Genomic DNA, 16,058 nt, shown 5'->3' with positions numbered 1-16,058 from the left:
ATATGGAAATATATTCAGGAAAACTACATCATGGGTTCTTATGCAAACTGGTCATATGTATTTAAAACAACCCTTTGGAAACATTTCGTGGCAGTGAAAGTTGTCTGACTTAATTCAATAGTTTATTGTATAACTATTAAAAATAGATATACTTGCCATGAAAAAATGAGCGTTGCAGTCACACAAGAAGTCGTTCTCGTGCAAGTTCACCCATATGTCTTCTCTGCTCACTATGCTTTCGAAGGCCTCGAGGTTTATCTGCAAGAAATCGTTTCATTTTAAATTGTCTTCATTTGTGTTGCTGCACATACTAGTGTTGTTATTTATCTGATATTGATTTTGTTATTCTCCAGTGGAGGTATAAGGGCAACATTAAGCATTAATAATTGGGATGAGCTTACATCTAAACAGAACGCAATTTTTTAAAAGCAGAGTTGTTTGGTCTGAACTTTGTGATTTCGCCAAGACACGTTTGAATTCACTAGAAAAAAAATGATTTAAGTGAGATATTCAGGTGTATTTTTATCAAACAGAATAGAAAAACTAGGTTGGAAGGAAGAGAGAAACAGGCAGGCACTGATCTAAATCAGGTTATAGGATCACTTTTCAAATTTTGTTACAAGGTCAAAGTTGATCGATGAAGAGAAGTGCAAAATAGCATTCAAACAGAACAAGGCTATGGCTTGAAAAAAGGAATTCAGAGAGTACAATGATCAACAAAAGCATGCGTAGAAGGGACGGACTGAATATGATCATTGATAAACAGGAAAAAATTAATGGGATAAACAGGACCCTGAGGCCTACTGCTAGGAATAGACAGGGGCAAATGTTACACAGGTATCAGACAGTTAGATGAAAGCCTAAAATGATGAAACCACAAGGAGGAAGTCTGAATAATAGAACCTGATGCCAGACTATATTAGAGCTATCAGAAGTAATGAAAGAAAATTCAGCTTAAGTCTTAAAGAGACAATATCCAAACATTTGCAAAATAGGAAAGAATTAGTCACGTAGATCTTTCCTGCAAAAACCATTCTGGTGGTCTGAAAGGAGAAAATTAGACTCCTTACTTTGTAGAATGTTAGGATCACCCTCTTCTTTGGTCTTCAGTCCTCAGTGTAACCCACCTTCCCCATTCAAGCCACGTGTTCAGTGCCATCTTGAACCTGTTACCTTGATCCTCCACGTGTGTGAATTTTCCTTCTGGCATTTCAACACATTACTGTACAAGGAAAATTACCATTCCCTGAATGGGGTGCAGAAAAATATCTAGCATTTTAATAATTTCCCCTAACAAGCCTCAGAAGTGGAGCATGAGCTCACCTTGCGTATCTTGTTGTTGAATAGATCGAGCCGTTTCAACTTCGGAAATGTTGCTTTCGGGAGATATGGCAGTTCATCAAGCTCATTGTGCTTCAGAAGGATTTCGGTGACAGACTGCAAGTGGCTTATGTGCCTGAAGAGCTTCTCTGTAGATCTTAGCTAAAAAGATAAAAGAATTATACTTTTAATGGCCATAACAACCGAAATAATTGCTAAAATCATTCTGTTCCTAATGTAGTAGAGTACTTGGGCTATTAAAATGAATTCAGTGTACCATCATCCAGTTGAGCTCTCTTCTATTTTCAACATATTTTCCAGGGGTCGTATTTGATCATTCTCGCTGGCAATATTACCTGATTTTCTTCTAATGAAAGTGTGGACGTCTTGCTTGGTATGGGCATAGCTAAAATGTCTTCATCTGTGAGATTTAATTTGTTGCAATGAACTACGAGTTTTTTTAACTGCCTCTCTGCATTCGTGAGCATAACACAGCGGCAACGCCTAGGACAAACTCCCAATTCCTGTAAGGATATGTATGGTCAGTACACTTTATATAATTTACTATTTATATTGTCACCAAAATTAAAGAAGATAAGATGTCGGAAATCAACAATAAAAGATGCAGCTTAAATGCAGAGTTGTAGGTTCTTGCGTTAAGCATGAGCTCTGTAGGAGCACAGTATTAACTTCACAGAACACTTACAGAATCCGTCCAAGTTTGTGTGCCGTCTGCAAAATTTAAGGACATCAAGCCATATTCCTTGTGTTTTAAAGACTTGACATCATCGCATCGTGCCATAGAATAATCAATATTCCAGTCACTCTTCAGATCCTCCAACCATGTCCAGTCAATTCTGCAGAACCATCCATCACCTGCGCAATAAGATATTGACAGCATTTAGATCAGGAGTCACTATGTAATCAAGAATGCATAGTTAACAGGAACACTCCCGCTTTCCTAATGTTTAGGAATAGTGTTAACATTGCGATGCATGCCTCTTAAGCATGTTACCAGGGAGAGGTTTGAAATGATTTGAAGTGAGTGTGTCCTTACCATACTGTTTTGCTTTCAGTACTTAATGGCTAAAGAATTCCTCCTACTGATATAGGACCAAATTTCTTAATTTCATCACAGATCCAGTTGGTAAAGGACAGTTACTGCAGCCAGTACATAGTAATGCAGTACAATGATAAGTTTACATTGACCACAGACTCAGATATCCGTCAGAAATTTAATTCAAAAGTTTAGTAGAAAAGTATAAAAAACTGCTAATAGTGAATATACTGTGGCAGTTTCACTCTTTTCAGCCTAGAAATGTTAAACATAGCATAAAGAAATATTTAGGGATTAGTTAATAAACAAGTATAGGTAGAGTACGAGCTTAACCCCATAAAGCATCAATACCACAAGAAAAACGAAATTCAAACCAATGAATTAATTATTAACGGGAGGCACATGGACCCAGTCAAGCTTTGAGATAAACTAATTTTTTTGCTTTTTGATATAACTCATACATTACTAATTGTTAACTAAAATGGCGACACCAGTGTTTTTCAAAATCAATATTTGAATAGATATAATCTGGATACTGACAGAACAGTAGTTTTATTATCGTAAAGCAGTTTAACCAAACCAACGAGTCACGTTTTGACGCTCATGACGTTAGTCCGAAGATTTCTTCTTCATCATTTATTAGAACGAAGACTAAGCAAGAGTCCTGGAACTTGGGCATCTAGGAGGGAAAAGTCCAAAAGGAACACGCGCAAAGGTAAAGTTTGGAAGCAAGAGAGAAGTTTCAAAGACTCAGAGGAGAACCTTCTGTTTCTGCCCACAGTACCCGGCGCAAGGGACAACTTTGGGTGGTATCTTAATGCGTGGATTGAGGGGTTGGCGGTTTCAGAACAAAGAGCGGAGACTAGTTTACGGGTGCACCAACGAGACTGATAGCACGAACACAATTTCTTATAAAACTGTACCTGGTAACATAGTTGTGAAGATCAGATTATAAACTGAGTTTACGTATGCTTAACTATGATTAGATTAAGGAGAAATACGTTGGTATTCGACATGAAAGAGGCTGGAACAAAGGCTGAGAATATTTGCACATTGAATGATGAAAAACAGAGGGTATTTCATGAGTTGACCCAGTACTACTAGCAGCCTCATAATTATATGCAAGGGCTCTACAAAATTTTCTCCCTTAAAATGGTAGCAAATACTCATGCAACTCCGGAATTGTTGCAGGCGATAAAAGAAGTTCTTAAACCATACTTGCATATCAAAAAATCACTCTTGATACAGTCTCAGGAGATGACTTTGAGAGCAACAAAGTGTATGAACCATTGCAGCGGGAGTTCTGGAAATGTCATGATTATTGTCTATTTGTGTGGGTGTAACTGCATTAGGGCTGAAGGAAAAAAGGGAATGGGTGATATACTGTACTGTATATGGCTGCTCCACATGTGGGGCCATTTTTAGCATTTGACGGATTTCTAAATACAACTAAATTTGTTTGAAATTCCCTTAGTGTTGATCTAGGACATTTAGGATGTTATACTCACCGTTTTACGTATGTGAATGATTGCACCATTTTTTCCTAGTTAACTTAGTATATTTACGCACACACATACACACACTTATATACAGTATATGTGTATGTATGTATATGTTGTGTGTGTGTCTGTGTATATGTATATATAATGTGTGTGTCAATCTGCCCCTTTCAGTCCGTTTGTCCAGCACAATATTTCTTTTTCTCCTTTCTCCCAACACTGCCGGATTTACACTCTTTTGACAAGTACATCGCTCCTTCAACTACTTGTTCCACCCATTCATCATAACATCGTTCACCATAGTCCGCTGGTTTTCGTACGTTCTCATTCATCACAATTTTAATGGCAGAACGAACAAGAGGAAAAAAATGAGGGTGACAGAAACAGTATTAAAAGAAACAGACAAATTGAGAGAATTTTCGGCATCTGAGATTTAGCTTTTCTCAGGTGAGTGCTCACCACAGCTAACTTTGAGAAAGATCATTTCAATGTTTTGGAATATAAACGAAAAGTTTAATTATAATTTGGAGCCAAAATCATCAACATTTGAGAGGTCGATTCTTCGTGACCGTGGCCACGTTTTGCTTCTCCACATCAACCTCTGCCCTACGCAGATATCTTATTTTCCACTTCCTCTACCGCAATGGTTAATAAAACAAACAATGATCCTTTTTTCTGATCTATAGATGACTATACCAGGCCAAGGTGATTTCCCAACATTTCCGGCATTACAGACTAATTTACGTACGTACACTATAAGATATAGACAGAAAAACGGGAAGAGAGAAGAGAGAGAGAGAGAGAGAGAGAGAGAGAGAGAGAGAGAGAGAGAGAGAGAGAGAATCATTCCCTTCGTGTTTAAAAAGAGTTGGAGTGGCAGCAAAGATGTGGGAAATCATTGTTTAGAAAAGTTTACTCTACTCTCGAGTACAAACAGGAAACAGCCAGACGAAAGATAAGGCACCGCCCGAGTGTTGCCATTATGTCATTTAATCATTTTGGCCGCCATAACCATCTGAACGAGAAACAGAATCCTTTAGCTAAACATTTTTTGTCTCTAAAGTAACAGCCGACAGAGCATCGGAAATGCTAAAACGAAAGACTTGATATCAAACATGAAGATATCAAACTGCCTGTGGATAAGGATCCAACATAAAAAACTCAAAGGAGACCAATATAATTTACACATAAATTTATATACCAAATAGATAAAAATCACAAGACGTCGAGCGAGTTGTTTTGAAGATAATGAGAACTGGTGCCCATGTCAATTTTCATTGGTTCCTCGTTGGGTGAGCGGGTTCCGTTCTCAGCTACCACTCTGTTGGTCGCTAGTTCGAATCTCCGACCGGCCAATGAAGAATAAGAGGAATTTATTTCTGGTGATAGAAATTCATTTCTCGCTATAATGTGGTTCGGATTCCACAATAAGCTGTAGGTCCCGTTGCTAGGTAACCAGTTGGTTCTTAGCCACTTAAAATAAGTCTAATCCTTCGGGCCAGCCCTACGAGAGCTGTTAATCAGCTCAGTGGTCTGGTTAAACTAAGATATACTTAACTTTTCTACAGGATCAGGGCAGAATTCTTGTCTTCAGATGTAAAAACACGACAATTGATTTGCGTCATTGTTTCTCAAACTCACAATAAAGCAATTAACTCGTTGCAGTTATGCAGCCTTGTTCATTTTGCAAGCATGTCTGTACTGTACCAAACCTCTGGATAGTTTCCATTCTAGTCTACCTCAATTTCGCAGAAAAGTAAAAGGAATCAATATAAAAACAGAAATTTCTGAGGTTGTTATATTTGGTTATTCAAATTAACGAATTTTATGTTTAGTTATTTATTAATAAAAAAAACATAAAATTCTTAGGTTGATATGTTTAGTTATTAAATACTTGTCTCGCTAATTTCTTGAGATAGAGGAAACACGTGAAAAATTCAGAGCAGAGTACATACAGTGACTAACAACTTCGCCATTATATCTGTGTTCTTCCATAGTCGTCATTAATTTGTTTACTTAAGCGTCGGTGACTTAGCTGCTGTATCTTATAGGTATAAACAAGTCATTTTAATATACTAAGTAATATCCTTTCATTGAAGTCCGTAGATTTTTTTATGTTTAGCTGACGGTAAATATCGACAGCCGATGTAACTGAAGCTTCAGTCTTGCTTCAGTGTATTTGACCTGTAAAATCTGGTGGGTGGTGTGCAGCTTGGGCTTCCGCCTATCACGGTTATGCCGGAGTCACACATTTTTTTTTTTTTAATCTTTTACTAGAAAAATATTACATTTCTTTTACTTAATAAGAAAAATATAACATTTCTCTTACTTAATAAGAAAAATATAACATTTCATAACACATTGGCGATTCAAGGACGTGCACGTCGTAATGGCTGGTTTTGGCGATCATCGCCATCATTCGTGGGCCTGGGGCCGCAAAAAAAAAAAATTGTCAGTGGCTCGTCACACTTGGCGATTCAAGGACACACATGCATAGCTGCTAAATTACGACGTCATTACGCTGTAATTGCCACCAAATCGCCAACAATCGCCATGAATCGTTACAGCGTGGCCAAGCTTGGTGACTTACACCAGGTGATGGTGAATGTTGGTGCATGTCGCAATTGCGAGTTAGGATATGCGCAATCTAATTACGACAAATGGCGACGCCATTGCGTCAGTGTTGCGTAGTTTGCCCAATGACATGATGACACATGACAGTTGACGCAATCGGACAGTGTATGTTTTGGAATTTAAAAATATACTCCATCACTTGGTGCACGGCACCAAACTTGGCGACGCGGTAACGATTCATGGCGATGTTGGCGATTTTGTCATAATTACATTGTAATGGCGTAATAATTAGCAAATTTTCAGCCATTACGGTATGCGAGTCCTTGAATCGTCAATGTGTGAGTCAAGCATTAGCCTCAGTGATATCGACTGCGGATATTTACTGTCACCTCCTAACAACCAGACTTTATTCCCAACCTCCTTGAGAAGGTAAAAGCTGCTTTACAGCTTGGGTCATTGACATAACATACATAGAAAAACTAAAGGCAAATGAATTTTGTTAAATCACATTAACTACTCATCGACTAAAGGCAAAATTAGATTATGTTTAATATCTCCATGATACTGAAATGAAAATAAAGAAAGTGGAGAAATAAATTTAAAAAATCCGTTACCTGAAAAAATGCGGTTATCTTCAGCTCTCACAAAAGATTGTCCAAATTAATAGATAACTAAGACCGTTTGGTTCAAATGGGCAAATTTGCTGCTATATAAGGTGTACTGTTTAGAAGTCAGAAGTTTTCTTTTTCATTTTTATTTTTAAAGCTTTAAGATGACTTTTGTTTTATCTCTGTCTGAGATATTGCTCACAAATTTAGTGGTTTTCATCTTTTGACTACCTTTTCAAATGGACTGGATCAGTGGTAGCTGATATAATCAGTGCCTCTGCCATTGTCTCTTCCCTAGAGACTCTTCTTTCTGCCATGATGTGACCTCTTTGCCTCTTTTCTGTAGGTGCTATTTTGGCAAATGTTCTGTTGAGATCATGGATAGAGTCTCTCTCCGCTCTAGTGGCCTCGTAATGCATGCCAAGCCACTAATTCTCTTGAGATCAGTAATTCTCAGATCACAAATTTATGTGACCAATTTGTTCCTTCTGCTGCCAAGCTTTGGAACTCCTTTTTATAACTTACCATCCGGTATGAGGCAGGTTTATCTTTCTCTGTGGTTTTAAGGCCATCTCTTTTACATCTATCATCCTTCCCGTGTTTTTTTCTTTTTTGGGCCGGGCTAAATAAGAGCATTGGTTTACCAGCTCTGGTGGCCTCTGAAACTATGATAAAACGATTTAAGACCCATAAGTTACAATCATAAATGTAAAACTAGCAAAACAGACACAATAATTTTACCTAAACAGAGCTGTTCTTTCTCATGTAGTTGACTAAATCCATTGAGTTATTAATATTAAAGTTTATCAGACAAACAAAACCGCCATGTTGTAAGTGTGCAAACAATCCCTTGTAGCAGGAGAGCACTTTCCTTATATATATATATATATATATATATATATATATATATATATATATATATATATATATATATATATAGATATATATATATATATATATATATATATATATATATATATATATATATATATATATATATATATATATATATATAAATATTCATATAAAACATTCATCATTATGAAGGAAACATTTGGCATCTCTTTATTAACATACAGGTTTAAACATATCCTTTTAAGCAACATACCTGCAAGTGTCACGTTCGTGAGAGAGTTACACCTGGTAATATTTGCGCTTAGTACAAATCCCTGAGACATCTTGAGAAACTGAAGTATGCACTTGCTACCATTCACTACCGTAATGCCATAGATATTGCCCACATAGCTGGGTAGTATTTCTGGTATTTCCATGGACGATTCGTTGTAGGCGCCGATGTCCAGATAAGTGTCACCGTCTATCTGCAGGACATGCTCTTGGATGTAGTCAGTGAGAGGGGTTTTGTCCTCTGGGCCCTCAGTGTAGTTTCTTCTGCTGAATTTGCTCTTTCTTACCAGGGCACTTGTCTTTGGACTCTCATGACCCAGGTAATCGAGATTATTTAGCGCCAAGTTAGGACGTTCTTTCAGCCCGGTATCATTTACTAGGTTTGGAATTGCAGTCACAGTCTGTTCATCATGTAGGCTCTCATTTGACATGCTCTTTGCATCACCAGAAGCACCACAGGTAACCAAACTAAGCAACAATAAGGAAATGAGGCAATTTGTGCTGTCGATTTCCATGGTATCAAAGACTTATATCTTGAATTGCAGTTAAAGTTTTGATACTAGGCACACATTTGTTATTTCCTGAAAAAAAGATACAGAGGTAAGAAGAAACGAAATCTTAGATGTAAAAATATAATACATTTCTAATTGCTCTCAGTGAGATATGGGTGATTCGATCATGGCGTGTCAGATTCGTATGTTTGGATTCAACGGGGTGATAATGCAGAATGAATACAATAAAAAAAATTCTGTGATACCCGGTTACTAACTATATCTGTACAGTTATTGCTGAATTTTCTATCTCTTTACAGACCCTTAGATTTCAGTATCTGGTGGGTGTATTCCGTGCACTGACTGACAGCTTTCAGTGACCAGCAGTGGCTACTGTAGGGTATGAACTATCAGTCTAGAGTTAGCTTTTCCTGTAGTACGAAAATTGATCACTAGAACGGTAGTTTATACCGTATAGTAGCCTCTGCTGGTCACTAGAGGCTGTCAGACAATGCAAGGAGATGCACCAACCCACATTGATTAAAGGTTAGTAATCTAGGTCAAATGAGCAAGCATGCTGAAAATATAGAAATAATGACACACACAATATCTTGACTCGGAATATCAAGTCGAGGATCACACGGTTGATGCTAAACTGAACCCCCATCCACAAAGGAATCAAAAGAAATGAAGAAGCTGATCTCCCAGCATAAAGAGCACTTAACTATGTAGCAGCCAGCATCATTCTCTGTCTCTCATTATCTTACATTTAACTATAGAACCCTAAACCAAATGAATGATCATTCATGTGGAAAAAGCCTAAAAGGCTCTTGGCTTAGGAAGTAAGCTTCCAAAAGGTAGAAATGTCCTTAAGATGAAAAAAAAATTGGAAAAGGAAAAGTACAAAGTGCCAAATGAATAGCAGGCAACGTGAATCAACAAAACTCATAGATATGTAGGCTACGTGCATGAACAACAAGCAGGAAAGCCAGACATCAAAGCTTCGTCAATAACACTGCTAAGATAACCATCCTACAGTTTGATAGTGAAATGGATGAAACACTTGTGTGGTTAGTGTCGGGCTGCAGCACATCAACAAAATACGGATGCTGATATTCTGCAAAAACAAGTAGCACCTATAATAAGAATATTCACTCATTTGGTTTAGGGTTTTATGGTTTGCTATAAGATAATGAGACAAATTGATGTTAGCTGCTATAGATGAGCGCTCTTTATGCTAGATCAGCTTCCTCATTTCTCTTGATTCCTTGGTGGTTGGGGGGTTCAATTTGTGTGGCCTTGACTTGATATTCCGAGTCAAGATCCTGTGCGTATGTCATGATGAAGGGTGCTAATCGAAGTTCTCCGTTGGAATACAGTTTACGAAAGACGGCCAGACAGGATTTGGTGATGGTCCAAATTGCGATGACAGTTGTCTAAAAGTTAAAGTTCCTGGAAAGCTAGACATCCTTACAGATCAGTATTTAATATGGAAAAACAAAAGATCTGGGGTAATGACACTAATCTCTATAGATATAAGAGGCCTTGTGAGTGATTTTTTTGCAGCATCAGACGAAATATTTTTAAAAGGCTGTAAAAGGGAAAGCCTACAGTTAAGGGAAACTTACGTACTGTCAGATATTCAGAATCACCAAGTGTAGTGTTACTTATACAACTTCGTTTTATGCTTGATGAAAGCATATAACTGTAAAGAGAGTGGCATCAACAGTATACGCTACACTCTTATTTCATATGCTAACATTCATATCATTTGTAAATATTCCATAAAACAAAGGTCCTAGAACACTACAAGATAAGACTTTGCATCACCAAAAAACCCCATCATACAAGATCGTTCATTTGTTCCTTCGGAAAGACTGAATCAAAGGCTATTCCTCAGACTGATCTGGCCTGGGGACTTTTAATCCATATGTAGCCAAAAGGAAATTTCTACCCCACTTTAGTGTTCCTTGATCTAATAATTAACAGACGGCTCGGTCTCTTCCTTCAAGTTAGACACATCTCTGTTTTCATATCCCCATATTTTATCCTTCGGATTAATAAGGGTATTCATGACTTTTCCTTTCCCTTTGTATATTTCTGTATTCTCTTTACCAGTCTCATAACAAAGGGCTTTCAGTTGCTGTTCCTTATTCTTGGCCTTAAAATAAGATGAGTTTGTTTACATCGATTGACCATCATGCAGCCAAGCGATGAACACACAAAAAAGGGATGTGTACTAATATCTGACGTGAATCGGCTCGTTTGAAATTTTAATTTACTCTAATGGAATTACATATTTAATAAAAAAAAATAGTGACGTCAGCCAAAAATTCCAAATCGCCGTTAGAATGTTAAAGAATTTTTTTTTTTTAATCGTCTTAGTGAAATAAATCAGCACAGCGTCAATCCACACGCTGTTGCGTAAGTCAGACGTTTTCAGAGAATCATTCCTCTTGAATTCCCGTAGTCGCCAGTCATTATAAGGAAAGGAGACTACAAGGCAATCGAGATGCAGTGAAGAGGCCACCGCAAGAAACTGCAGCAGAATTGTCCCGCATTGACTGGTCAATTGAGAATCTCCCAAACGATCCGCAACAATGCAATGTACCCAATCGCTCCCTTGCGTTGGCCCTACTCCCTCAATCGCTCCCTTCGTGTTATCATCCTTCTCCCTTCGCCTGATGAACACATCCTTTTTCCTCCTTGCGCAGACCGGGCTCTTTAGAAGGCCACTTTTCCCTCAAGTGGCATTTGGCGGTCATTCTTTCCCATCCATCAGCGTCACTTGATTTGTAACAATTGTCGAATTAACCTTTTATGGCGACAATGTGATAATGGTTTATGTGAAATAGCCAGGTCTGCCGAACAGCGTTTTATCAATGGAATTGTTGTCAAGGGCTTGGATTTATAGAAGGTGGAGTCATGAATAATTCTTGGTCTGTCAGGGCGCCTTCATTTTGCTGAATGACTAGTATGCGCTTTTTCCTTTTTATAAAAACCAGTGTCTACTTTCATGAAATTGCATTAAATACAGTTACGAGTTCAGCTATGAATAATGCTGGTAGCCATTTCCTTCAAGTAACATTCCTAAAAACAAAGACGGAATCTCCATCATTGATGTCCTAAAGGGGAATTCATATCGCCACATTTGAAATGTAAACAAATAATAACGAGATAAAATGGCCAAACTTCAGTCTATGAATCTCCTTATAAGCAAAGGAGTCTGTCAGTTTGGCCCAGGACTTCGAGGACAAGGGGCACTCGTCGCCGAGCCACTCAATGACCCTATTCTTAGGGTCCTTCAGTTAAGGAAGGCGAGAAGATCCTTTGAGAGACCGAGTCAATTGTTCTTTCAAACACTAAGATAAAATAAATTTTGCATTTACGTCTCAGTCTTTTTTCTTTTAACGGAGACGGTTAAATAACCTTAATGTGAAAATTTCGTTTTATTATCTGGTACACTTGTAAAAACAATTCATTTTGAATTCGTATTGGTCGTGATGGTAATATATGTAAACTTTTGTTTACAAGTTCGTTCATGAAACTTTAATGACTTCATGCGGCCGTTTTCATGACACGTGAGAGTAGTTGCAATGTTTACGACACGATCCAAATCTTGAAAAAAAAAAAAAAGGATGAGAAGACGGAGAGGGGGAACCTCTACGGAGATTTTTAAATATAGCCAGGCTTAGGTTTTTACAGACCGTATTATTTCCCTTTTATATGATGAAAATATCATTATTATTATTTGTACAGATGGAAATCCCTTGTATGGCTCAAGTGCACGAAAACCCAATACTGCCTAGCTTTACGTACGAAGAAATCGAGAGCAATATACTCTGGTTTTTGCTGGTCATTACTGTAAATTCGTTTTATCGATCATTTCATCTTGTTTGGTCGACACCACGCTGATATTGGTGGTATTTTGTTATTTTTCATTTTCTCATCATTGTCCCATTGTTTTTCAAATTTCGGTGTTCTATCATCAAAGTTTTACTTTAGTGTCACTCATGGTTTAGAAGATAAGAATAAGAATATAAAAAGTAGCAGAAATCCGTGTAAAATGGGAAGTTGTAATAATGAAGCGAAGTTATGTGGTTGAAGAAGAAAAAAGGAAGTTTCCAAGATGAGCTATTTGTGAAGTGTATGTAATAAAATATTATAAAATGAGAACCACTAGTAAAAAAAAAAAAGTTTAAAAAGACATGCCAGGCAGGGTGTTTTGAAGTGATGAATCACGAAGAAACAGTGGAAAAGGACAGTTTTGAACAAAGGCTACACAGTTCAGAAATCTTGAGATGACGGCGAGGGAGACCTAGGAATTGTTAGGTAGAGGCATTGCTAGAAGTATTAGAAAGAAGGGACAGGATATTCCTGAGACACAAGCGCATGCAAGCTAAAGCGGATGGCTATGCACAGGAATGGAGTCTCGACGTGCTACTGCTGACAGGGGAGGGGAACAAATGGAGGATGAATGTGGCAGTGACTGTTGTCTTATTTTTCTCTGAAGTCACCCACCCCCCAACCCCGCCTCTTCGGGGAATCAGCCTGAGTATGAACGAATATGCAGGCATTATCGGGAGAATGAATTTGTTTTGGCAAATAATAATAATAATAATAATAATAATAATAATAATAATAATAATAATAATAAAATAAATAAATAAATAAAACAACTCATACAAGTTATTACTCTTGGATGTTTGAAATTTCCATACAAGTAAGCGCTATGCAGAATAATGCTACTAATGACATGGTCCAAAAGTGAGATTTTAACTACGACTAGTAAATCGTTGGTTTGTAGTACAGTAACGAAATTTCCGTCGCTGGAGAAACAAGTGCTAATTGCATACCCGAAATGTACTTGTCTTTATTTAAGAAAAAAATTCTTGTTGAATACCCAGACAATAAGGGGGTACCCATTTGGAAAAAGAGAAAGACTGTGGCTTGAATTAAGTTCTTTAAAGCACTGACCATTAACGGCAGCCCTTTTGTTAATGAAACATAAGGTGTGCGAACAAGATCAAGTCAGAAAACCCTGCATTTTCTACCTACTTCGCTTGAATGTAAACAAAAACATAAACGAAGCACAAGGCGTCATTGTTTACTCCGTCTTCTGTAAGCAACAGCCGATGATTCACGACTCCTTAGCTTTTGAGTTTTAAAAGGCGTTCCTTATGTAACATTAATCCCCAAGTTCAGATCGGGTTAATGCAACTTGGCGTTTCACTTGAGTTTCTCAGTACCTTCTTTAATCAGACGTTGCCGGAGAGAGAGAGAGAGAGAGAGAGAGAGAGAGAGAGAGAGAGAGAGAGAGAGAGAGATTATATATGTGCAATCGCAAAGAATAAAAATGGATGGTATTTTGTCAATTTCGTCGCGATGATTAACATTGCAGCAAGGTACGTCTATAAGCCTACCCATATAATATAAATAATAACAGCCCATCCATTATGATAACAAAAAATTAGAGGCAGTGAGGCTGGCATAGACTTTGTCCTTAACGACTTGAAACACGTGGCCCAATGTAAACACAGAGATGGGGAACTGAAAAAAATACACTACATTGGACAGAAGGATCCTCTCAGATATTCCACAGCCCGTTCCAGTAATTAATAGCTTATGTTATATGAAAGGAAAAAAGTGCTTCAGTACAGCGTTATTCTTCAACTCACACACATACACATACACACGGACGTGTATGTGTGAATTGCTGCACAAAAAAAACCCTTGTGCATTTTTCTTCAACACACACACACACATAAACACACACGTGTATGTGTGAATTGCTGCACAAAAAACCCTTGTACATTTTTCTTCAACACACACACACACGTGTATGTGTGAATTGCTGCGCAAAAAAAACCCTTGTACATTTTTCTTCAACACACACACACATAAACACACACGTGTATGTGTGAACTGCAGCACAGAAAAAACACCTTGTACATTTTTCTTCAACACACACACATACACACGTGTATGTGTGAATTGCGGCAACAAAAAATTCTTGTACATTTTCTTTAGAAACTAAATAGAAAAATCTTTTATTTCGAACTTTGAAAGACGGAGAGAAACAAAAAACAGCCTGTCCGCTTCATCTTGCAAAGAGCGCGGTGTCGTAATTAAAGGGATAACAGAAAATGTCACTGATATAATACAACATTTGACAGTTATTTGTTGCTCGTTAGTTACACTCGTCACTGCTAAGGTCGACTTCCACGAATGCTGGGCTCAACTTTTCCTAAAATAAACAAAAAATGTTTTTACGTCATATCATGAATGAATTCGCAGGCATTAATAGTATGATTGTCGTGTATGCAGTCATTATTCACGTTAAGTACCCCGCTAGCGATCTCACATACCCTTTGTCCTTTTCAAACAGATTTTAACTTCACAATAACATCCCAGACAACACGCAAGCTATGTCCACAAAGATTTCTTGGGTCTTTAGATTATAGCAATTTCGAGACAGTTCATCAATCAAGGCACTTGAAGCCCTTTTCAAGATAACCGATTTCACACACTCTGAGTGAGGTAAGACTAATGAGGTCGGTCACGATATTTTCTTTTTATTTATCCTCACGCTGAAATATTTATCCTATCGCACGCTATGTTATTATCCGTATTCTCAGAAACACAGGGAGATTTTAAAAGACGGACTGTCGGTCACACACCAGTGCTTTTGTCCCGTCGGCGTCACTGGCGAAGCTCTCACTGAAAGGCTTGGTCGGGGCGGCGAAGGCGGGGTTTGGGCATCGGATGGGTTCCCCTGCTGATAAAGCGAACGGTACACAGGATGCAAGGAGGCTACAGGATAGTGGCACTTGATAACCAGGCCGCCGGAAACGGTTTCGTTATATATCATTGTTGTTAGTAAGAAGCTACACAAGAGTACCGTCTTAAACGATAACTGTTATAGTTTTGGAGATCGTGAAACCTCCCCACACAAATCCCCAGCACTCACAACGCACGCACGAACAGCTCCCACAACTACGTAGGATGGAGATGTTAGTCTAATCTTCATTACATCCTTTAAAAAGCACGAGCCGTTACTCAGTAATGTGTAAAGCTCAAATTCCTCTTACTCACGGCATTCAACAGAAGTTTCTTCTTCTCGCTATTTCCTTCAACGCCGTCCACCGCCGTCCTCTGCTACCCAGTGAGAGCAGTCCGGATTCAACAACGATTGCTTTCTTTATGCTTGGCAGCAGCGGGGAGCCGCGTAAACCCTTAAAGAGACATTTCTTCGCTTTCAATGCCACGCAACATTTCCTTAACAGTAAATGTACTGTAAGGACGCCGCGAAAAACAAACTTGCTATTTTCTGTATATGGACAAAACGATTCAAACGAACGAAGTTCCTTCTTGCTAACGCATA

The 16,058-nt window shown here is 38.1% G+C and overlaps 2 protein-coding genes across 5 annotated transcripts in view; one reads left to right on the top strand and one right to left on the bottom strand.

Annotated features, from left to right (window-relative positions):
* Positions 1–15,877, bottom strand: part of LOC136842533 (uncharacterized) — a 24,234-nt gene extending 8,357 nt beyond the window's left edge. The window contains exons 1-6 of one of the 4 annotated variants that reach the window (XM_067109952.1): positions 15,770–15,877; positions 8,167–8,764; positions 2,027–2,196; positions 1,677–1,844; positions 1,324–1,482; positions 157–258 (exon numbers count right to left, since the gene is read on the bottom strand). In XM_067109952.1, the coding sequence (XP_066966053.1) occupies positions 157–258; positions 1,324–1,482; positions 1,677–1,844; positions 2,027–2,196; positions 8,167–8,698 (1,131 nt within the window). In that variant the 5' untranslated portion in view covers positions 8,699–8,764; positions 15,770–15,877. Of the gene's footprint in view, positions 1–156; positions 259–1,323; positions 1,483–1,676; positions 1,845–2,026; positions 2,197–8,166; positions 8,765–15,263; positions 15,467–15,769 lie in introns of those variants that run through there. The other 3 variants (XM_067109951.1, XM_067109954.1, XM_067109953.1) reach the window with 3 other exon arrangements.
* Positions 1–16,058, top strand: part of LOC136842538 (uncharacterized) — a 182,840-nt gene that overhangs the window by 122,809 nt on the left and 43,973 nt on the right. The gene's annotated exons all lie outside the window — the stretch shown is intronic.

Source organism: Macrobrachium rosenbergii, chromosome 10 (assembly GCF_040412425.1).
Source record: "Macrobrachium rosenbergii isolate ZJJX-2024 chromosome 10, ASM4041242v1, whole genome shotgun sequence".
In the NCBI taxonomy this organism is placed as follows: domain Eukaryota; kingdom Metazoa; phylum Arthropoda; class Malacostraca; order Decapoda; family Palaemonidae; genus Macrobrachium; species Macrobrachium rosenbergii.
The sequence above is the reverse complement of the archived record's forward strand: the minus strand, read 5'-3'. Positions and strand labels throughout refer to the sequence as shown.